Source organism: Dermochelys coriacea, chromosome 6, assembly GCF_009764565.3.
Source record: "Dermochelys coriacea isolate rDerCor1 chromosome 6, rDerCor1.pri.v4, whole genome shotgun sequence".
In the NCBI taxonomy this organism is placed as follows: Eukaryota; Metazoa; Chordata; order Testudines; family Dermochelyidae; genus Dermochelys; species Dermochelys coriacea.
Window position 1 is genome coordinate 51,738,934 of NC_050073.1, and position 24,778 is coordinate 51,763,711.

The 24,778-nt window shown below is 39.1% G+C and overlaps 1 protein-coding gene across 7 annotated transcripts in view; it reads left to right on the forward strand.

The window, feature by feature from the left end:
• The window catches only part of TTC17 (tetratricopeptide repeat domain 17), a 93,655-nt gene that overhangs the window by 23,858 nt on the left and 45,019 nt on the right, over nucleotides 1-24,778 (forward strand). For all 7 annotated transcript variants that reach the window (XR_006282397.1, XM_043517716.1, XM_043517720.1 and 4 more), the window contains 13 exons: nucleotides 1,434-1,545; nucleotides 2,343-2,474; nucleotides 3,238-3,347; nucleotides 5,760-5,904; nucleotides 6,332-6,471; nucleotides 6,722-6,882; nucleotides 8,066-8,178; nucleotides 10,279-10,425; nucleotides 10,987-11,102; nucleotides 11,538-11,712; nucleotides 12,312-12,389; nucleotides 15,252-15,476; nucleotides 19,818-20,004. Coding sequence is in view for 6 of the 7 variants with exons in the window: in XM_043517716.1 (XP_043373651.1) it covers nucleotides 1,434-1,545; nucleotides 2,343-2,474; nucleotides 3,238-3,347; nucleotides 5,760-5,904; nucleotides 6,332-6,471; nucleotides 6,722-6,882; nucleotides 8,066-8,178; nucleotides 10,279-10,425; nucleotides 10,987-11,102; nucleotides 11,538-11,712; nucleotides 12,312-12,389; nucleotides 15,252-15,476; nucleotides 19,818-20,004 (1,841 nt within the window). In the remaining variant the exon portion in view is untranslated. The remainder of the gene's footprint in view (nucleotides 1-1,433; nucleotides 1,546-2,342; nucleotides 2,475-3,237; nucleotides 3,348-5,759; nucleotides 5,905-6,331; nucleotides 6,472-6,721; nucleotides 6,883-8,065; nucleotides 8,179-10,278; nucleotides 10,426-10,986; nucleotides 11,103-11,537; nucleotides 11,713-12,311; nucleotides 12,390-15,251; nucleotides 15,477-19,817; nucleotides 20,005-24,778) is intronic.

Below are 24,778 nucleotides of genomic sequence, written 5' to 3' on the forward strand. Positions count from 1 at the left end.
GAGCTTCCATATTATTTAACTCACAATTGATATAATTAAAAGTAAAACTTCGCAGCGAGGTCTGTTCTAAGTCTAAAAATGCAGGAGGGGAGTCAGAAAAAGGAACAGGGACTGTTTCCACCCAGTTTTGAACCGGGGACCTTTCACGGGTTTGGTGACTGCGATGACCACTACACTATGGAAACCCAACTTGAATATACCCCTCGTGTGGTCCCTATTATACTTGTGGTTGTGTATTTTTAATAGTTTGGTGTGTCACGGGGCTTCACTTTTTTTGCGACAGACTTTGCCGAATGCACAAGAATGTTTTCTCTAGCTACAGAAGCTACCTGATGCAATGTCTATATCTATGGCCTTCCTGCTCACAAAGCAGTCATGCCCCCGCCCAAGGCGGACACAGCGTGGAGTGCATGTGACACAGCGACCTGGCTCAGGCAGGATCGCTAGTGAGGCATGATACTTTTGTTAAGCAAACACAGCAATTCTTTCCTGGCCTCTGCCACTGAATGCCTCCATGCATTAAGCTGTTCCCTATCAGTGCAGGAGGACTTCAAGAGTTCGGAAAACATGTCATCGCGAGTGCGTCTTTTCGCCTTCTAATCTGCGATAACCTCCGGGACGGAGATGATGAGGGAGCGTAGAAACATTCTGGAGAGACCGCATGGTCACCTGTGCTGCTGAGTTTGCTACACTGGCCAAACAAGAAATGAAATTCAAAAATTCCCGGGGCTTTTTCTTTGTGCCTGGCTAGTGCATCTGAGTTCAAAGTGCTGTCCAAAGCAATCACAATGGAGCACTCTGGAATAGCTCCAGGAGGCCAATATCGTCGAATTGCATCCACGCTTCCTCAAATTCCACCCGGCGATGTCGATTTCAGCACTAATTCCCTCGTCGGGCAGGAGTACAGAAATAAATTTTAAGAGCGCTTTAAGTCGACAAAAATGGCTTTGTCGTATGGACAGGTACAGGGTTAAATAGATCCAACGCTGCTAAATTCAACCTAAACTCGTAGTGTAGACCAGGACAGAGAGACTTCTCTGGTCAGAATGTATTACTATCTGCCTTGTAGAGGAAGAATAATTACAACAGAAACACACTGGGTGGACAGATGTTCCTCAGCATGTATTGCCAAAATCTCCCAACTAGTATATTTCTAACTATCAATCTGTGTCTTCTAAGGTAGCAATTCACTGATTTGGGGTTTGCTCTGAAAGTGAAGTACTGTTTATCCCTTGTACTGACTCATAAATCTGAGAGAGTGCTTCAGGGGTGCTAACTAGCTCAGACACAGATGTTCATTTTTTAAAAGTAGTGGTCTGTTTAGCACAAAATGTTGGCATTTTTGACTAACTATTTCACTAGTGCCTCTCGTGAACTTTATGGATTAAAGCACTTGTAAGCACTGAGTTTGAAATGTTGCTTTCTGGTTTTAGCCCCGAAGACTATATAGACACACAGTCTCCTGTACCTCCAGACCTAGAACAACCAGACTGTACAAAAATTCTAGATCTTCCGTACAGCATTCATGCTTTTCAGCACTTAAGGGTAAGTAGGCAATTGCAAGGTGTTTCTCTTCCTGCTGCCAGATGGTTTGAAGAGGTTTGATGTTATAGCTTTTGGGAAACCTTCCTAATCTAAATTTTAGCTTGTACCAGCAAAAGACTGCTCGTGCTGGTATAGAAAAGTTTTATAAAAATCAGACCTCTAAGCAACATTACTGTAGTGGCAAAAGTTTCTAGTGTAGACCTGGCCTTAGGGTCTATCTCTTGATGATTATTTTTTAATAAGAAGTAGTTTTAATAAAAGGTTTGTTACTTCCAAAAGAGAGAGGATATTCTTGTAGTTGAAGCAGGAATCAGGGTTTCTCAGTTCTATTCCTGGCTGGGTCCTGAATTACTTTCAATAATTTTCAAAAGCATCCACTCACTCCTTTTGTGCGCTTTTGCAGTGCCTCGCTCGACACACTTTGTCTGATGTTCTAGAGATATTTGGCACCCACAGTTGAATTTATGGGAGCTGTCAGTATTCAGTACCATAGAAAATAAAATCCTAGTTATCTCAATTTGGGTGGGACCCTAAAGAGTGCAGGATGAGAGGCTGCTTTTGGATGTGTTTGCATTAATATCATTCTAATGTTTTCTCATCTGTAAAAGAGTGAGTATAATGCTTGTGTCTCAAGGATGAAGCTTAAGAAACTTAACAAACTTTGGGATACTCGGGTGGAAGATGCTACAGGAGCATAAAGTATTATTTTGTAAATTTTCCTGAAATCTGCTGTATTGTACTCTTGTAGCCTCAATAAAACTTTCAGTAGACATTTGTGTTCTCTTCCCTCAATCTAGGGTGTTCAAGAAAGAGTTAATCTTTCCGCACCCTTGTTACCTAAAGAAGATCCTATCTCCATTTACTTATCCAGACGTTTAGGAAGAAGTATAGAGGACATAGGCCATCGCATTTATGAAGGTCTAATGAAGGTATGACAGTAGGGACCCTCATAGTTGTGGCATGCACAAGAACAGCCTCAAGAAGCTCTTGTGCTGTTGCATATACAGTGTATTTGTGGAATAAAACACTATGGGTACTATCTGTCCACATACTATTCATCATGTGCAAGTACCAACAAATGTTGAGATCCCTGGTACATGGGGCAGCACTTCAGTGTTTTCCACTGGAAAATGAACCCATCATGGGAAGCCATGTCTTTCTTTGCAGTGAGGATCAGTAGCCAGAGAAATAAATGGAGATGATTTAAAGTTCAGCTTTAGTAACTGGTGAGATATAGCTCATCAAACCACAGAAAATACACAGTCATCACTTAACAGCCTGAACATTTGAAATAGAACCCAAGTAGTTAAAGAGCAAAGGTATCAAAAAGAGAAAACAATGGAACTGAAATGGCCATTTTCTCAAAGATTTTTCTGCACCATATTGCTGTGCACATTCCTTACTCAGCTTAAAATAAAAATGTTGATTAAATGGTCACTTCAGGCATCTTGTGAAAGTTAATATTGGGGTTCATATATCCTTGATGTATTTATGTGCTGATTCATTCTCCCTTTAAATGCTCCCAGCTCCTATTGAAGGGTATTGTTGCAGAAGGAGAGGCATAACTGAAGGCATGTTCAGAGTTTAATTTTGCCTCCGGTACCAATTGGAAAGTCTAGTCAACCTATTGGTTTATAGTATATCTTGGCTCTTGGATTGTTACAGTTTTTACAGTCGTGTGTTTTCTTACAGAATTCTTCTTCCTGGGTGCTGTATAATATGGCCTCATTTTATTGGCGAATAAAGAATGAGCCATATCAGGTAGTGGAGTGTGCCATGCGGGCTCTCCACTTCTCCTCAAGGTGAGAGCAGCTGATACAGGTTCCTTTTGCAGTCTGCTTTCTATTTATCCTAAACAGTATACAGTTTTTTAGTTACTGAAAATTGTAGCCTAAGAAAATAGGCGATAGTCTACTGAATAGAGACTAAAAGAAAAGGAGTACTTGTGGCACGTTAGAGACTAACAAATTTATTTGAGCATAAGCTTTCGTGAGCTATAGTTCACTTCATCAAAGTTTATGCTCAAATAAATTTGTTAGTCTCTAAGGTGCCACAAGTACTCCTTTTCTTTTTGTGAATACAAACTAACACGGCTACTACTCTGAAACCTGAATAGAGATGGCCATTCAGAGTTCCATTATTAAGCAGCTACACTTTTAAATAGCTCTTAAGAGGGTGAAATAGCCAGGAGGTAAAGACTGAAAATTTTATTCAATTTACGTTAGACTTGTTCAGTCTTTCACTTCAATAATCCACAAACCTGACAATACCAAAAGAATGACAATCTTGCTGCTTTTTACTAGAAATTTATTTGCCAAATTCTGTAGAGAAGGTACAAAATGTGCTGCAGAATAGTTGATACAATGAGATGTGAATGTAACCAACACTAAGCTACTTAAGGCACATCTTATAATAGTCTTGTCAGATTGGGAACACAGGAACAACGGTGGCTGTTGCAATCTGGTAGCATCCCTGGAGATTGTCTAATCTGGTGGGAAGGGTTATTCTCTGGCTACTAAATCTGTGATCGTCCCCCTAGATGAATGAGCAGCAATCAGCTGTATCAGGAAAGTGCCGCCAACTATATTAATATCCATTCAAAGCCACTCTTCAAACATCAATTTTCAAAATCCAGTGACATTCCAGGAAAACACCATTTAGAAAAGGTTGGCCGGGGCAGCAGTACAAGTGAGAGTAGACACTACCTATAAGGTGCATTAATTAAAACTGAAAACTGATGACTCAAGAGTAGTTGCAATTTATGGTGTTTTGTAATTAAGCTCAGTGCTCTTATAACTTCTAATCCTACATGGTTGGCACTGAAGAAACCTCTGCTGTGCCATTGGGGTGGCTGCGTAGCTGAATAGTGGTGGCTTTCTTTAGAAGTTATAAACCCACTTTTGATTTCATTCTCTCAACCACAATTTGAGGTTGGCTATAGGTGGCAGAAGTTCAAAGCTGTGCTTCAATCTTAGTATCGTTTACTAGAATATACTTTCTAGTTTTCTGGAACTTGCAAGATGGCACTTCAGCAAATTCTATAAATACCTTGATGAGACAAATCCTGCTTGCTTACTGTGACTTATGATGTGACTTTTGGAATGATAAAGGAGAAAGAGGATGATCTTATAGTTAAGATACTGGTCTGGAATGTAGAAGATCTAGGTTCAGTTTCTGGCTCTGCCATGAAATCATGATCTTGATGCAAGTCATTTAATGCCTTCCTTGTCGGTTACTCATCAGCAAAATGTGGATAATAACTCACGGGGTGTTATAATGATAAATCCATAAATATTTTAGGGTGTGCACAGATACTATTGTGAAGAGATTCAGTAATGTACCTAGTTTTATTTTAATTGTGTGTTACTCTATGATTCTGTGCTGCTAAATGAAGCTTGAGTAGTTTGTCTATACACACTGTATGAAAAATAAAGGTTACATGTACATTTGATTGTAAAGTACACAGATGGAGTATTAAAAAAGAAACAGTACAACGTTTTCATAAACATAATGCCATCCATCCAAATGACACCTTGGCTGGAACAATCCAATATTAAGTTAGTTCCCCTGTCTGTGGAAAAACTACTCGTTACTCAGTCAATCTAGAAGCTGAACATACTTTTAGAATATATTTTTGGCAAGATCAGTAGTTCTCAAACAGGGGCACGTGTACCCTAGGGGTATGCATACATCTTCCAGGGAGTACATGAATTCATCTAGATATTTGCCTACTTTTACAACAGGCTACATAAAACACACTAGGGCAGTCATTACAAAGTTTCATACAGACAATGACTTGTTTATACTTCATATACTATACGCTGAAAGTACAATATTTATATTCCAATTGATGTATTTTATAATTATGTGGAAAAATGAGGAAGCAAGCAATTTTTTGGTAATAGTGTGATGTGACACTTTTTTTTGTATTTTTATTTCTGAGTTTGTAAGCAAGTAGTTTGTGAGGTGAAACTTGCAGGTATGCAAGACAAATCAGACTCCTGAAAGGGATAGGGTAGTCTGGAAGGGTTGAGAGCTACTGGGCTAGATCATGCAATTAAGGCTTGAAGTCAGACTGCATACTTGCAATGTTTACTAGCTGCTGTTAATTTTGGAAAGTCCTTGTAATGTGTGCCTGGAGAGCACACAAGAAACATGAATAAAGAAACTCATTATCAGACATCTTTAATATATATTTATATTTTTCCCTCTAGGCACAGTAAAGATATTGCCCTGCTAAACTTGGCAAATGTTCTACACAGGGCTCATTTCTCAGCAGATGCAGCCATCGTGGTCCATGCAGCTCTGGATTACAGTGACTTCTTTACCAGCTATTACACTTTGGGAAATATATACGCAGTAAATAAGATTTTTTTTATTTTCCAAGAACTGCAGAAAACCAGATAGTGTAATTTAATCTCTTTGGCTATAGTTACAGCACTTAAAATACAACACAATGATTAAATGATCCTGCAATAAATTTCACACATTGTTCAAGCTTGATGTTTAAGTTGGTTGGATTCAGACCTCTTCGCAGAGAAATTAAATCTCTTTCAACAAACAAAGAAAAGCTTATATCTGCTGTTGAAAACAACTCTAGAACAAAACCAGTCTTGTAGCTGATTTACCCAACAACATGATTACAATTTCAGAAGAGATTGGCTGCTGATTAAAACAAATCAATATAAATTGAAGTAAAAAACTGATCTTTATTAATCACTGGAAGTGTTTCATTAAATGTTGCTGAGCAGTGGCTAACTTTCTCTCTCTTTCAATCATTCTTCAGATGCTTGGGGAGTACAACCACTCAGTCCTGTGTTATGATCATGCTTTACAGGCCAAACCAGGATTTGAGCAAGCTGTAAAAAGGAAGCACGCTGTCCTTTGTCAGCAAAAACTTGAGCAGAAACTGGAAGCTCAGCATAGGTAACTAAGACATGCATCCTCTGAAAAGCCTAATAAAAATTCATATGCAAGTGGTCTCATTCTCAATGTTCTGTTCCTGTGATTATTGCTCACCATTGTGGTAAAACAATGACATTTTAACTTACTACAGTTTACAACTATTGCATAATCATAAATACAAATATTGTAAGCAACCAAAAGTTTCATATGAATGTGAAACGACAGATGGCTAATGTTTAAAACAACAAACTTTCCGATGTCAAATTTTAAGATCGCTTCAGCGAACACTAAATGAATTGAAGGAATATCAAAAACAGCATGACCATTACCTGAGACAACAGGAGATCTTAGAGAAGCACAAGCTGATCCAAGAAGAGCAAATCCTGAGGAACATCATCCATGAGACACAGATGGCAAAAGAGGCACAACTAGGTACAAGTTTTGTAATGAGCATTGAATGTAATGAGTAAGAGTCACTTTCAGTCACAGCATAATATAGTGAAACAATTCACTCCCATATTGGGTTATAATGCTCTTAGGTGGCCATTTCATTTTGCTTTTGAAAAAGTTGTGCGACATGTTCTCCAGTCAGTCCTTGGGTCCTTGTCTGGCGAAGGCAAAAATCTATAAAACGCTTAGTTTCAGGAAAAGGGAGAATGTTATGTTGTTCTTGGGGACCCTGAGCTAATACTGCCCATGTTGATTAGCTTATGAAGGAACTGTAGTTCATCATAGCTAGAAATGGAAATGCTGAAGCCTTTGGATAATGGAGGCTGAGCAATTGTGCAGGAAAACATCTGACCAAAAAAAAAATCCCTCTTACTTAATACTAAACTATATTTGAATTTTGTTAAGTTATTCTAAGGACTTAATCTATCTACATAACAAGTTAGTGCTGGGTGTGAAGCCAGGGCGTGAATCTGCAGTGCAGTAGCTTGCCAAGCACTAACTCGCCATGTGGACTTTGCTACATCACACTAAAAGTTCTTTAGTGCATTTTGATATACTCAGATTTCAACTACAGAACTTTTAGTGCACATGTAGTAGGGTGTTCACAGGCAGGCATGGTACTCTGTCTATACCTGGCACTAATTTGCTGGGTAGATAAGCCCTAAGCTATAGGCCCTAGACTTGAGGGAATTCTGAGTAAATCCAGGACGCTCAATGCACTATAAGAACAAACTTTTGGAATGTAATGTCCTTTCTCTGTGAATTTATAGTTAAAAGATTAAATCTATCCTACATCTCCAGTATCTGAGCAACCATTCAGTTTTCTCAGCAGCAGTCTTGTGCCTATCTATTTGGAAAAGACAGACTGCCAAAAAAGCTGAATGAAGTGCAAAAGGACTATAGGAAAATGAGTAGGAAATGCAGAATCGGGTATTTCAAATCCCAAACTCCATGCAAACTGTACTGCAGGAAATGTAGTCAAATGTCATAGTCCTTTACACAAATATTAGTTTACCCATCTTCTTTCAAAGATGGGAGTTCTCCTTTAATACCAGTCAACAAGATATCTGAGTCTAGTTGCAAACTAATGTGCTGGTTCTGGTCAGCTGAGAAACCCTCTGCTCTTTCACAGCAATGAACTTTTGTTAATGTTTGTGCTCCATAGGGAACCATCAGATATGTCGGCTTGGCAACCAACAGCACAACTTGCACTGCCAGTGGGACCAGCCTGTTCGCTATCACCGTGGGGACATTTTTGAAAATGTGGAATATGTTCAGGTTTGTCTGTGATTTAGCACCCCTACTAGTCGCTTATGCAACACAAGTCCTTGGGGCGAAAGATGTCCATAATTGCTACCACACAATCCTTTTTAAAAAAAAAAAAAAATTATAAAAGTAAAAGGCACATTCTGCTAGTGTAATTTTCCTGTGACCCTTTTGCTAATAGTGGGAGAACCAAAAATAACTTTGGATTTTGGCAGCCAAATGCCTGTTGTTTAAAGATTTTTGTTTTGTTGCATAGGGAGGGGGCAAAATGAGGACTCTTAACTATCTTTTTGGGAGGAAAATGTTCTGGAGTGTTTTGTGAAACCCCAACATTGCCCTGGATTTTCCATCACTTTTTTTTTTCCCCCCCTCTGTATAGAATGCCCTTTTTCTATTAAGTACAGGCATCAGACGATTTGAGAAGGAGTGTAGTTATCTTACATGAATATGCTAAATGTCATGTAGCTTGGAAATGGATGCTTCACATCTCAAGAGGCATACCCCTAATCTAGTTTCCTTGAAGGACACAGCAAACATACACTAGGTAACTAATGTATATAAAGAGACAAATGCCTTTAAGGAATCTGTTTTCTCTTTGGATCCACATATAGTACCCCCATAGAATAATGTACCCCGCTATGACAGCTGAAAAAGTGTGTGTATTGTGGCAGAGCGCCAACATTGTCCCCGTGGGTCCCGTGCTTCCAGGCAGTTTATGCTAGCTTCAGAGACTCACTGCAACCCTTCATGTAGCCCTTCTCTCTCTAGAGCCAGGGATACAGTCTACTGTGCCCTTTTCATCATAAGCCAGCAATGGAGGTTGGTGAGAGAATTCCCACAGTCTCTGTTGCTGCTATGGCCTCCTGCCAAAACAGTTTAGCCTCCTGTCCTGATAGTGGCCTGTTTTCCCCTCCTAGGAGGTGTTTCTGTAGTGGTGGGTTGGGGGGAACCCAGGCCCATCCTCTACTCCGGGTTCCAGCCCAGGGACCCTTATGGTAGCAGCTGTTGGCAGCCAACCTTTCACTGCCAGAGTTGCTACATTTCCCTGGGCCACTTCCACATAGCTCTCCTTCTTCACCCTTACCTTAGGGCTACCTTACCCATGACTTGAGGGTGTCTTCATTAACCAGCCTGTTATTAATCATTCCTTCATTAATCAGCTGCACTTCCTCTCCTCTGGCTTCTCTCTGCCTGACTGGAGTGAGCCCTTTTATGTTATCAAAGGGGCCTTAATTAGAGTTAGGTGGTCACATTAGCTTAATGGCCTCACCTGACTCTTTGCAGGTTAATTGGAGTCAGGTGTTCTCATTAGCCTAGAGCAGCCCCTGCTCTGGTCAATCAGGAAAAAGAAAACTGTTAAGCCCGTATATCTGCCTTCTGCTACTCTGCTGTACCCAACTGGCCTGGGTCTATCACAGTATATATAAATAATTGTTGGTTTTTACTTTATATACCCTTCTACAAATTATTTAAGATGGATAGTGATACTTCCCTCTTTCTTGACATTTTCAGTCAGTTCATCCTGATGAATATCGTTCTAAAAACTTTTGTAACATAATGAGATTTAAAGGGGAGGGAATCAGCATTATACTTCCTAATATTTTGTATTGCTAAGAATGTGAGTGGTAATGTGAGTTCTTCCCATCTAACAATGACTCTCAATACTAATAGAGGTGCTGCTGTTGTTCTAGTAGCTTAAAATACCAGCTTTTATGCTTTGGGTTTGATAGTGCCTGAAGAAAGGTTGAAACACTCTGCAAAAGTAGATATCATATTTGTATTTGTAAAAAGTTTGGAAAGCCTGATATTAATAGAAAGAGTTTCACAATATTTCTTTAAAAAACAATAAAATAGTATTTTGCTTTGATCTGCATTTTCTCCTTATGTTTGAAACCCTAATATTGTGCTAGTGCAAGAGGACCAGAAATGACTCATAAATTAACCAGTCTAGTTTTGCTGCCAAAGCTAAGGGAATTGCAAGAAGTAAACAACCTGCATAAGTGATGAAAAGCAAATCTAACTTACAAAATTCAGTGTTAGTAGTTCATTACCTTGAAAGGAAATACAGTCTAAAAATAGTGATGTCCCTGTCATTTTCTTTTTTATCGACAGTTTGGAGAAGACTCATCAAGATCCAGTATGAGATCCGTGAATTTGGATCTCCATGCAAACCACAGCGATCTCAGCCACTCTTTGCAGTCTTCTCCTGTTGCCCATTCTATTGTTTCACTGTGGGGTCTGGAATCAGATGCCTACAGGGTGAGCAAAGAGTATGAGCTCGCTCTTTTATACAGGGCTATCATGAAAGATTGTGTATTCCTTTAGTAAAAGTTTTTATTCTAAAGCAGCAGTGTCCAACCACTCATATGTAGCAGGACTTATGTGCCTGGTACTCCTGAGTTCTCCTTCATTGTCTCAGGTAAGCTGCTCTGCTGAGCACTAGTGGACCACTACTTCTGCCTGTCTCCCATTCATTTTTGTGTGAACTCTACCACACAATGTGGATTTGGGTTGCTGTCATGACGGCAAAATTGGGATTTAGAGCCCAAACCTCCGTTCATGGTAGAGCAGCACAAATTGCTAAAAATAGAAAGCACTGTGCTGATGCAACCGAAATCTTGGCTTGATAAATTGGGACAATTTCCAGAAAAGGCAGGAAACTATTATCCTAAGGGAAGAGCTTGGGTTTTTTTTTCTTGTTTGTCATCCTACTGTATTCCTGAGGTATTCTTATCATCTAGTTAATATGAAGGTTAACAAGATTGATTGATTGATTGATTATTTCTCAATAGTTTAAGGATTTTTTTTCTTTGTAATTAGGATAAACAGCATATTCTTTGGCCTAAAAGATCAGACTGTGTAAAATCCTTTCCAACAATCCCGAACCCAGAGGAACTGCCAACCTATTTCCTGCCTCCAGAAAACAGAGGATTCGGGCAAGTGTTGATTAATCATGAAGTGAATTTCCCATTGTATTGTATAATCTGGTTGTAGTGATGTGGCCTCATTATGAGAATCTGGGGTCACTGACCAACTGGTGTATTATTATTTTAAGGTGGCTGGGTCTCCCTCTAGCTGAAGAAGATGGTGTGTCAATCTGTCTGATTGTAGCAGGCAGCAATTGTATTCTTTTGGAGGCCCTCCCTCTTCCCACTCCACAAAAGGAGTCACAGCCATCTAATGCTCTGTCCACACTACAGCTATAACCAAGTCAGGACCCCATTTCCAAAATGACTTTCCCCTTACCTGGATTTAAGATGGTTAAAACGTAGTATGGACAGGACCAGGCATATGCCACTCAGCTGTTTGTGTGTTTACATCCCACCATTTGAAACATCAACTCATGTCTTCTCGGTTCTTTTCACTGTCAGAGTCCAGTCGATCCTGAGTAGCCCAGGAGAGGCCCATGTGCATGGAGAGGCCCAGCTGCCAGATTGTTCGTCTATTATTGATGTCCATAACAATGAAACTCTGTACATGTTGGTCAAAGAACTAGATGGTCATCTGGAGCTGAAATTTAAAATGCCGGATGATCATGCAAGACAAGTAAGAGGCACTGTTTTCATAAGTAACCTTTTCATTCTGAGTGTCTGCCTTTTACGGCCTTAGAGCTAAGGTCTTCAGGATTTGACAGATTCTCATAACAAAAAGATAAGTACCTTGCAAAATCAGGCCTAGTACTTCCATAGGCTTCCCCTTGCTGGGAAGTGTAAGTTCTTAATATCTGGCATGAGGTCCCATGACATGGCCTCTTTAAACACCTATCAAAAGTGTGTAGACAAAAAATGATGGTTAATCTAGAAAGTACTGTCATCTTCTAAAACCTCTGAAGACCACATGAAAACTGTTCATTGGCTTTACCACCTCGTTGGCACAGGAGAGACACCCACTTTTACCTGTCTTTCGTTATTGCTTACTGTTCCTTGGTTGCTTTAATTGGTCTTAAGAGTCTCCCCTCCCCCAGACCACCAACAGTGCATCTGTAGGGATCACTTTTCAGCTACAGTACAAAGAAGGGGCTTAGGAAATTTTAGGGTCATGAGACTTGAGCAAGCCAGATAGTTTTTACAGGATATAGCTGTGTTTGAGAGAGCACTTTAAAATCTTCCACCCTATTTTTCTGTTAAATGCTTTTTCATGTTCAGATCTTGCATTCGCGTATCAACAATCAAACTATTACAGAGGAGCAAATAGGAGTATTCATCTATCATGCTATAAAGAAGGTAAGTCAAGAATTGTAGTTCAAAGTAAATTTGAGAATTCTTGTTTATCTATGAGGTGTCATAACTAGACTCACGTTGTTCAGTGGCACACTATTTACAAGTTGCCTTGCCTGGTGGGTATAGCAGAGCTGAAATTTTTAACTTCTTTCGATCTAGGTTCCACAAAGAACCACAAATGTTCCGAGAAGCATCCCTTTTACTCAGTGGACCCTATTATAGTTTCCTTCCTACGTAAGAACACTGGTGGAGTGAGTGAATTTCATTCCTGTAAAAATTTGCAAGATATTGAGCGAGGGAATAAAATGCCATTTCCTGAATCAAACAACAAATACCCCTGGAACTAACATGATGATCGCCAACCAATAGACATTGCTTTTCTTATGTTATATTCCTTTCCCCCACCCTTTATCTGGCTTGTCTGTTTAGACAGTAGCTCCTCAGGGCAGAGACTGTCTTAAGTGTTTGTACAGCACTTAGCACAATGGGACCCTGATCATGAGTAGGGCCTTTGAGTGCTACCACAATACAAATAGTAATAGTAAATGTTCGGATGGAGAAAACTTTTTGGAGAAATCATACTCGATCTTAACAGATGTCAAATTCACTCTGTTGACATGCTGCCTTTCGTGTATGTACCCCATTGTCAAAGCCTAAATATAATATGTGGAGTGTTTGGTCATCTTTTCATTCTCCATAAGAAGAACAGATCTGAATGGTATTCTTATTCTTGTGCACATAACAATTCTTTGCAGGCCTAACGTCTTACCTTCTGAGTTTTCTTAAGTGGCCATCCGAATGCATAGTTTTGTTTTGTTTTTTTCCTTGGAAATACTCGGTTATTTCATGGCTTTAGTGCTGAAAAAGCTTCTCCAATAAACAACTTCTTAACCAGTTAGAGCACGTCATAAGCACGTTCTTGTCATTCTTATGTGCACAAATTGCCGAGGACAGGAGGCATTTTCAGAGCAGAAGTTCAGCAGTAAGCATCATTGTCTTCCTGGGGAAAGACTAAATCTGTCTGTAAACAGGTTTGAATGTTTAAATTAATGACAGCCTTATGTTGAAAAAATAGGATTAAAGCCTTTGCAATACCCTTATAAGCAACGCCATTGCTAACTCTTGCACAGCATTTATTTAATTATTACTGTAGCACTTAGAAGTCTTAGTTATGGACCAGTACCCCATTTGTGTTAGTTGCTGTACAAACAGAACAAAAAGACAGTCACTTCCCCCAAAGAGCTTACAAATGAAATACGTAATACTTGGATGCATAGAGACAGGCCAACGTGGGGATTACATGGAAACAGTGAAACAATATTGGTTAGAATGATAGGCAGTATGTCGCTTGTTCCTCACAACGTGAAGGGAGAGGAAAGGAATTGTGCACAAAACCCTACAACTGTTTCATTGAAAATGATTTTATTTAAGTTAAGGTGTCTCTTACAGTTAATAAAATCAGCTAAGAAAGCAGTAGTAAATCTGAACATATCTGCTTCTCCTACCAAGTGCTGGGAAGAGGAACCATAATTTACAACTAGAAATACAAAAAAATAGTCTCTTACACCCCACCCCTAAAAACTGAAATACAAAAGTCTTTCTAGAATTCTGAAAGTTCTAGACAATAGCTATTACTACAGTTATGTCTAGGACTAAAAACAATTACTCCAAGCCCTGCATATAGACCATTGCATTTAGCACTATATTTATTTTTTTGTGTTTCCGTATAAGGCCTCGGAATGCACCCCTGACAGATCTGCATGCATGCGTGACATTATTCAGTGAGTGGCCTCAACAATAAGACTTACTCACACAAGTAACATTACACATGTGTAAATTGTTGCAGGATTGAAGCATTAGATTTGTCCTACAATTACAGATTACCCAAAAAACATTGGAAAAGAGATTTGATAGCATATTAAACTATCCATTATATCCTGTAATGCAAATAAAACCTTTTAGTACGAGACTGATTGATTCAAAATTACTGCAGAAATACCATTATCTACAAAATTTACTTCTCTTTGAAAACTTTTACCCACTATGGTTATAAGAAACACCTAAGATTGCTACAGCTGAAAGAGAGAGAGAATTTGTTTTACATATTTTGTCATGCATTTGACACAACTCTACGTAGTTTCATTGTTCCGTCTCTAAAGAATGAATTAGTCTATTTCATGTAACTATAGGTCAAGGGACAGCTAAGAATAATTAGAAATCTGATTGATTGTACGTTTTATCCCTCTGCCCCACCATGTTTACTACTTTAAGTTGTGAACATTTTGGGTCAGTGACTATCTTGCTATATGTTTAGACAGTTGCCCAGCTCACTGTGGGCACTACCCAAAATACAAATGGATAGATAATTATTTAAAATTGGAAAATGTGATTCTAAAACCTCAAATTGGTAGAGGGACTTGAATCAGATATAGGATCTGGAACCATGTTCAACTACTTTTTGAAACTGACTACTTCTCAAATTGATGGTATCCTTTTATGTGTACATATGGTAATGTGGTTCTTGCACCATGGAATGGCAAAGGGCTAAGAATCATTGATTCCTGTGGCCAGGTGGGATTGTAATATGTATGCATTAAAGGACTTTGTGGAAATCATTCAGGACAATCGCATGAATCAAGGTTGCTAGCTGAATGTTCTTGCTGAGCAACAGGTGCTACTAAATTAACATTAGTTCATCTACCCTGCACCTGTGACGTTCAAATGGTAAGCTAAATACCCTCAGCCAAGGTAGAAGGTAGAATAAATTGTATCCAGTTCAAAAAGCAATACACTGAGTTGCTTATGTTGGAGAGAGTTTATGGTAAGCGACTGTAATTTCCTGAAATGTTGTGACTTTTTTTTCAGCCAAGGGATCCTTTATGGCTTATGCTTAATGAGGCTGGACTCTACTGGCGTGCTGTTGGAAATAGCACCTTTGCTGTCTCATGCTTGCGAAAAGCATTGAACTTAGCCCCACATGAGTATCAGGATATCCCTTTAGTCAATCTAGCTAACCTTTTGCTTCATTATGGTCTTCATCTGGATGCCAGCAAGCTCCTGGTAAAAGCTGTGGCCATCAATAATTCTGAGGTAAGGGTTGCTTTTGTATTAATTTAGTATTCAACAACAAAAGTCTTCCTGGAACATTGCTTCATTAATTCCCATCCCCAAGTTTTATTCTCATATATGTAATTCTTCAAGCATCTCATTTGGAACATGTTCATTTAAGTTGCTACTTCATGTTTGATAATATCAGGAAATTAAAGCGCCAGATAACACTGGATGCTAGTATCAGTGTCCGGAAGAATAAATAGCTTTAAATATGGATAACAAATTAGGTTGCTTCTGGACACCAGAATTCCAAACAGCTGGCTGGGTGTTTTGGGATTCAAATCCTGGCATCACTAGTATCTAAAATGGAGATTCTTGATGCTATGTTAACATTTAATCCTTGTTGGAGGAAAGAGAAACCATTACATAAAATATGTTTAGATCAGGTTTGATAGGAGGTAAGCTATCCTTGAGAAGTTGCTTCTACCCAGCAGTTTTACTAAGGCTGGTTTTACATGAGGGTAAATGTAGTCTTGTGGCTAAAGCACAGGACTGGGAGTCAGGAGATCAAAGTACTGTCCTAGCCCTGCCACTGACTGCTCGTGTAATATTACACAAGTAATTTATCTACTGTGGCTCAATTTCCCCATTCCCTATTTCATAGTGCTGTTGTGAGGCTTAATTCATTCATGTTTGGAAGTGCTGTGAAGTTTTCTGATGGAAGATGCAAGAGAAATGAAAAGTATGAGACTGTATCCTCTCCTTTTGGAAACTGATGGTTGCGGAATTAGATTTGGAAATCTACATGTTCGTCTACCTAAACACTTACTGCACAACAAGCTGGGGTGTAAATATACAGCGCTCCGGCATGCCATACAGTGATATATGCCATCATGTGCCAGGAATGCCCCTCTGCCATGTACATTGGTCAAACTGGACAGTCTCTACATAAAAGAATAAATGGACACAAATCAGACATCAAGAATTATAACATTCAAAAACCAGTCGGAGAACACTTCAATCTCTCTGGTCACTCGATTACAGACCTAAAAGTGGCTATCCTTCAACAAAAAAGCTTCAAAAACAGACTCCAATGAGAGACTGCTGAATTGCAATTAATTTGCAAACTGGATACAATTAATTTAGGCTTGAATAGAGACTGGGAATGGATGAGTCATTACACAAAGTAAAACTATTTCCCCATGTTATTTCTCCTCCCACCCCACCCCCCACTGTTCCTCAGATGTTCTTGTTAACTGCTGGAAATGGCCCACCTTGATTATCACCACAAAAGGTTTTCCTCCTTCTTCCCCCCCCCCCCCCTTCCTGCTGGTAATAGCTCATCTTAAGTGATCACTCTCCTTAAAGTAAAAAGAAAAGGAGTACTTGTGGCACCTTGGAGACTAACAAATTTATTTGAGCGTAAGCTTTCGTGAGCTACAGCTCACTTCATCAGATGCATTCGGTGGACTTGCAGTGTGTATGATAAAACCCATTGTTTCATGGTGTGTGTGTGTGTGTAAATCTGCCCACTGTATTTTCCACCGAATGCATCCGATGAAGTGGGCTGTAGCTCACGAAAGCTTATGCTCAAATAAATTTGTTAGTCTCTAAGGTGCCACAAGTACTCCTTTTCTTTTTTGCATGGACTCGGGTACTATGCACTAAAGTTCCCTACTGCGCATTCAAACAGTACATCAGTGCACATTAGAAAGCTTTTAGAGAACAACAGTGTCTATGCAGACAGTTAGTGCATGGCACTACACCCCCACTTGCCGTACAGTGTTTGTGTAGCCATGGCCTGAATATTAGTCATCACTTAGTTGGGCCCAAGAGTTAATTTGGAATCTGCTGCCCCCTACATAATGGGTAGATATAAAGATAAATAACATGCCTTTCAGAAATGTGGGGAGACAATGCAAAACCAGATTATTGAAACACTAACCAGTATTGTGGAATTTTTTTTTTTCTTAGGGTGTTGTAAGTACTTGGCAAAAAATGTCTTCTCTTCATTTCAAGTTTAACAATGAGCTCTTCATTAAAAGAATTCAAAATGAATTCCAATTGTCAGAACAAGACTGTTGCATTATCAAAGAAAATGCTGCTGATCAGAAGATGTTCCAAAAGAAGTAGTGTGCAAAAATAGTCTCTTGGCTATCTAGATATCCCTTCATAACACACACTCGTCTCTGCTGCCTTGATGATTCCTTTGTTTTCTTGATTAATCTCATGCACTTTACGTTCCTTTCTTTGCATTTTTTTTAATGGCGCTTGTGATATCTTGTGGGAATAGACTATTGCAAAAGCTGTTGTATCTTTGCAAATATTTTGATTAACTTTACTTTTCATTAACTATAAATATGCTGGTACAAAGTTTTATGATATATTTCTAAATTTTGTAAAATACTTTGTAGCCTGCAAATGATTTGAAGAAAATTTTCTCGGAGAAAACATTGATATTCAATTCTCTTTTTAAATATAGTTAGACCATGTTTGCAACTTTCCTGCTTGTAATAAGAGATGTATATAACTACTGGATTGGCCAGAAAAAGTTATGTAAGTTTTAAACAAAAACAACCCTAAGTGAAATGAGTGTCTCACTCCAGTTCCCAGGGGACAAGAGTCCAGATCACAACTCCTCCTTCCCCCATCATATTTGGGGCCTAGAATTGAGGCACTTTAGCAGTAGTATGGGAAGCTAATGGTTGCACAATTAGATTTGGTTGCTTCTGCCCATGCTGTCCCTTTTTATTTGGACAAAGGTCATCCAGGGTCGTCAGCCCCTCGAGCACTAAATTCACTTTAAGTGGGGAGGGCAAAAATAGAATCAGCTGTGTAGCATCGGGGTATTTTTAATACAAGAGCTAGCAGCAATTTTGCAACAGTTTGAAAAGGAATCTAACCAGTTTAGATTGCAGATAAGTGTATGAAAAAGGAGGATCACAAGAAAGCAAGGGATGAATGATTAAATAATTGAATTAGGAAATTGGAGGGAGGGAGACACAATACCCATGCTATTTAGAAACAGGTTGCACTGGCAGGAGTTTCTTCCAAAGGTTCTTCCAGTACCTTTTGGCAAAACTCTACAGCAGTTCAAGACTGAGAGTATTGCAATCAAACTTAAGTGTGCCGTGCTATAGTGATGTCAGTTAATTTACCACAAAAGCCTTATATTAACAATGCTAACCAGACAGTGGATAGATTAGAGTTGGCATTTAAAGGGGATTCTCTGGTGTGTAAGGGAAAAATAATGTGAACAAGAAGGTATGATTAACAATAGGGCAGGATGATTTGGGGCTTGTCTGAATGAATGAGGTGCAATGAATTACCAAAGGCACCCAAGAAGTAGTACCACCAAATGAAGATAACAAACACATGATGGGAAGTCATAAGAAGAAGAATCCAATAAACTGGCTAAGGTTGGCTGGAGCATCAGACTGAACTCAAATTTGAATTAACTCTCTGGATGTGAATTAGTATCTTGTGACTTAATTGCATCATCAGATTGTTAAACGCACACACTCTTCTGAAGCATGTTTTTAATACTAGAAGCAAAATTTTTGAAAGACATGACTAGTCTTAAAAGTTCCATGACAAGAAGTATCATTTAGTGGAGGAAATTGGCTGCTCTGTTGCATGAGCGTGGTCATTATTCTGGTCACAGGGTTAGATGCAGCACTTAATTTCTCTACATAAACCATAAAGATGCTTTTCAAAACAAAGTGTAATGCTTCATTGTGTGCCAGGACTTAAATCACTGGATGATCTAAAATGCATGTCAGTTAGTTTTGAAGAATCATTACAATGTCTTTTGTCTCTGATGCAAGAGATTGCTCTTGGCTAGTCAAAGTTACGAGTAAGAGTGTCCGCTTACTACTGCGAAGAATTGAACAATGGGCTGAAAGTCACAAATCCTAAGCTAGTATGAAATTGGAGCTCTGAGTAATTTAATTATTTATTTTTCTGGAGAACAATAAGCTTAGACTGGCAAAAGACTAATTGGCGCTCCCGTCCCATATTAAATCTCATGTTACATGGTACCTTTTGCTTTAGACGACTTGGCTCCTTACTAAAAACTCCCCTAAAACATTTTATTTCACATTCTTTGCTGCCATATGTAGAATGTGCCATGTTTAAGATTGGGCTGTAAATAAGTGGTTTATGTTATACTTGTGGGTATATATCAGATTTCTGTATCATTTTAAAAACCTGAAATCCTAAGCACAGTCAGTATGTCCAACTAATTATTGGTTTTAAAAACCCTTCTAGCTGATTTGGGAGTGTGGAGGGCATAAGACTGTCTATTGCAATAGCTTACCTTCAGTTTTGAACCCAAAACACATTTGTTGTGCTGATACAAGATTGCTTTTCTCTTTGCAGCCCCTGACTTTCTTGAGCCTAGGAAATGCCTATCTGGCTCTGAAGAATATCAGCAGAGCCTTGCAAGCCTTCAGGCATGCGCTGGATTTAACTACAAAGTGTCAGGAGTGTGAGAGCAGCCTGAAGTTGATCCGCTGTCTGCAGTTTTGTCCTTTTGTGTACAACATCACCTCTTCTGTATGCAGTGGTAAGCAGCTGCTGAAAAATGGCCAAAAAGTGACATGGAGTGCACTCTGCCTGTAAGGCTGTTTACTGGAGTTCAAGACCGCTGTATTCTTTCCCAAGAATCATCCCATTTTCCTCTGTTTACTCTCCTCTCTCCAAGCAAGGACTAGCATTGAGGCACATCTCTTCTGGGAAAGAGGATAGTACTCCATTCAGAGCTAATTCAGGGCTACTTATGTTAGTAGAGGGGCTGCCATTAAGTACAGAGCACATGCTGCCTTCACAGCAACCTAACCCCTCGTTTTCTAGGTAATGGGGGTTGAATCCATGTCTCTCCATGTCATTGCACCACTACAACTGGTGTGTTACTCTTAGCCCCCTTATATACCCATTTAAGTTCTTCAGACAAGTATTGTGAGATCGTTCTTTTAAAGCTATAGGTTCTGGTAGGGACTATTGTCTATTATAGTTTTATTTTTTAATCCAGTACTTCCAGGCTTGAATAATAGATTTTAAATGACATTTACTTTTTAGAAATGCTCCATAATGCACTCTTACTGCACTACATGATCATTTCTTTGTTCATGCAGGACCTACAGTAAGTGTTCCTGGATTTCTAGTTTTTTTTATTAAAAAAAAAAAAAAATCCACAGTGAGATGGGGGCAGAAAAAAACATGTTTTTAAAAAATCTGTTTGGAGACATGATGCTTTGTTGCCATTAATGGCTGCTCTAAGATCCAAAGCACAACCTTGTGGAGAAGGTTCACTCAATTTCACTTGGCCTCTCGTTGACTATTTCAGATGTCTTTTCTGTACTTGCTAATGGTTCGTGTGCAGCTCCCAAGCTATCCTGAAGACCATTTATGAATGTATTTGGCAGTCCCTTTTCTGTGAAGCCATCACCAAGGGACACTTCTCGATGATTTTACTCAGTATTTAAATGAAAGCCTCACATGATGAGATAAATGTGTTTGATTTTAATATTACTAGTACCTTCCCCTAAGTTCTTGAAAATGTATGCGAACAAATCTTTTCTCTGAATTAGCATCTGGAATTGAACACTTTAAATGTATACCAAGAAATATGTTAGCTGCTGATCGATGTGATCTTCCAAGATTATGCCACCAGAATAATATTATTTCCTGATGCATTTAAACATTTTCATTTCATTATTTGGTGTGCAAAACAAAAAAATTGTTTGGCCTTTATAAATATATTTTAGTAAGTGGTGTTACCGCTCAAGTGTTAGGCTTCTCATTTACCTCCATTCCAAAATCCTCTTTCCTGAAACTGACTTGGAAGGAGCTCTTAATTCTGGGCTACCATCCCTAAAATCTGTTAGTCATTTCCCTAATGGTGTGTCAATTCGAAATGTTTTCCTCTGCAGTTTTCCCAGCCAGGATGGAACTTTACTGCAGCCTTTTGTGGGGCTTATAAAAATCTTCCTCTTGTCTTTTTTCAAATGATTTTATTGGGGTTGGTTGTTTACCTGAATCTCTAGAATCTTGTTGGACTGAAACCTGAACAAAAGCCTATTCTATTTTGAAACAGAAGGAGAAAGAGAAGACACCTTTTTAAATTCTTCTATTTATTTAACATGACCTGAGAGTCTCATGAACGGTGGCTCTCTCTGAAACTGCCTGTGCTTCTACAAGAGTTTTTCAGTCTCGCATTTCCTAGTATGTGCACCTTCTTGATCTCATCGTCCCCACATTTGAAAGTATACTTCAACAAATGTTAATTGCTGCTGTTGGCATGGTTTCCCTAACCAGGACTTTTATTTTCTGTTCATGTTATAACACAGGGTTGTAGACCACTTTAGGAGACTTACATGGTTCTCAGGGGGTGGGAGGGCTGGGGACCTCTGCCCACACTGCTTGCGAAAACTATGCAAACGGTATTGCTTTTGCTAATGTGAGCATGTGTTAACAGAGCAGGCATGTTTAACTGGTGAGGTCCTTTAGGGAACCTGTAAGGCTTATATTCAAAAGGGAAGCTGAACATTTAACAGGTATATTAACTTCACTAATGCCAGAAATCAAGTTTCTAGGTGTCTTGCCATATATTTGTACTGTTCTCCTTTTTTGGTGCCTCTTCATGTCATGCTGCTCCTTTGTATTATAGACATTAGAGGTGGGAAAGACCATCTAGGTTATCTTATGCATCGTTGGCTAATGCAGAACAATTAGAAGTATGAAACTGACACATGGTGTAAATGTCTTTGTTTTATCAAACTGTTTTTAAAATAAACTTACCAGTGTATTCAACCTTGATATTGATGAGTTTTCTGGTTTAAAACATGGGTTTAAACCAAAATCTAAAATCTTAAGAATGCAAAACTGAAAAAGCAGACTTGTTTGTCTTTCATTTAGGGGAGGGAAAAGAAAGATGGTTCCAGGATGGCTTGGGGAGAGCTAGCATGATTATAAAGAGTAGAGTAGCCTCTTGAGTACAGGCAGCGTTCATGCTGAGTAGGTACACATAAGTTTGTACTCAGCATGTCTAAGCCGTGCTGCTGCTGCCCATGGTATCATGGCTATGCTGTTTATAACTCATGCTAGCTCTCATTGAGTATTTATGCAAGCTGGAAATTGCACCCCTATACCATGGTGTAGTTGTAGCCTCAGCTGGACTGGAAAAGAAAATATACAGAGGTTACTGGAAAGTGAAGGCCAAGACTGTCTGAGACCATCTTAAGCACACACATACTGAGAGTGCACAGACAAATTGAGGTTTGCACACAGATACCTACATATGTGCACATGTATTTTGGATTATCCCTGCCTATCTCAGGCCTGCACACAAGTGTTTGCACAACTTTGAAGAAATCACCATTTTTAGTGGTAAGATTTTAATTTCAATTCTAGCTTTTTGATGAGACAGGTTTATTGTGAGGTTTAGTTAAGAATATAATTAGAGTGGGACAGGCACATATATCCCATGATTTAATTGCTGTTTAGTATTATACCATCTTATGAAATACAGTGAGCCATAAACTGCATAACCAAAAGGATGAACACTGCATTGCAAATATCTAAAACAACCCACTGTGTTCTAATCTAAAATCTGTCACGTCTTCAGGTATTTATGGAAACATAAGAGAAGTACACAAGTAACTCACTGAGAAGTACATGAGTAATTTACTATGAGATGTACTTGCTGCTGCTACTGCTGGCTTCATAGTAAATTGAAACACACTCTGTGATCAGATGTGCACTGCATACCTATATGCTACTTACTGAATCATACATTTTAGAAATGGGAAAAGGCCAGTCCTTCCACTGCCAATGCAGCACATCTTCAAGCATATTTTTGAATAATTTCAGCAGTGGGGATTCTGTTGTTTGCCTTGGGGCACTCTTCCAGAGCCTAAATGAATTATTGCTAAAAAATAGTCTCCTGATGCTCATGATGGTTTTTTTCCCCTTGTTTCTATATATACACCTGGAGGGTCGACCAGCATAGTTTTCACACATGCCCACTCCTTAATTTTGAAGCCCTTCACATATGTTGTCAGATATAAGAGCACTCTTGCAGCATGTGCTATGCTTAAAACTCAGTACCTGTTTTGTATAATCCCTGACCTTTGATATGCATTATTTAAAAACACTAGCAAAGTTGCCTGTGCTTCAGTTTACAGGAATGTGTGCAAGTTGTATTATCCCTGTGCTCTGCCTGTCTGCTACGTTAGTGTGAATTGGGACAGGTAGCAAGACACACAAGGTATTGAATTCTAGTTTGCTTTGATTCTGTGCCTGCTTACAAGAAAGGAGCAAATGGGCTTGGGAGGAATTTGGGAAGCAGCATGGTCTAATGGTGTGAGCTTGGGATTAGGAAATAGGCATTGCTGAACTGTAGTCATGGCTCTTGCACAGACTGTTTGTGAGGCTCATGTATCTTTTTTTTCTGTTTTGGTTTTGTTTCCATCTGTAAAATGAGGGTAACCCATCCCTACCTCTCAGGAGTGTTGAGACCCTAGATTAAAGTTTATATAGAAGTTTTGAAGGTATGCTATAGGAATGCTAAATTTTTATTGGATGCTCATTACTGCTAGATTACCCACCCCACCTGAAAACAACCAGCATCTGAGTAGCAGGCTTTGTTTTCCTGCCATCTTTGTTTTGTGGGGAGCTGACTGACATGTTGGAATTGGGGCACTTAGTGTCTGAAGCAGGTTAAATTTAACAGTCCCACTCTATCTCATTTTTATGTTTAGTTTTCACCTTCCAGATCTAGGGCACTAACCCAGTACTGTTGAGGTTGGGTTATAAACACTGCAGGGGATTGAGTTAAATCAACAAAACAGTTTTCATTGTTTTTGTCAGAAATGATTGATCAAAACCTAACCTTTCATGTCCCTATAAATACTCACAGTATGATATTAAACTGTTTTATTTTCAGGTTTCTAGACAGGCAATGTCACTGCAGGAAATGTGTTTCTGTCAACAGGTGAAAATTGTGGACTCTTGTTGTTGATGATTAGAGTCTTTAGGCACTGTCATTCTAGCATCTGAGTGCACTTTACATAATTTAGACCAACAGAAACACTTCCCACATTCCAAGGAAATTGGGGGAATAACAACCAAGAGACTAACTTCCAAGTGTCCTACCTACACTGGCCCTTAATGGAAAGGGATGTGGGAACTCAGGAGATGTTTAATTACCTGGTGATCAGTTATTAGAAGACTGACATGTCAAGTATTTCATATACATACGAAACATAATTGGAAGGACAGGTGGCACAACAGCTGTTTAAAGTAGTCTTAAAGGGTGTGCAAGTAACAGGATCAAAGAA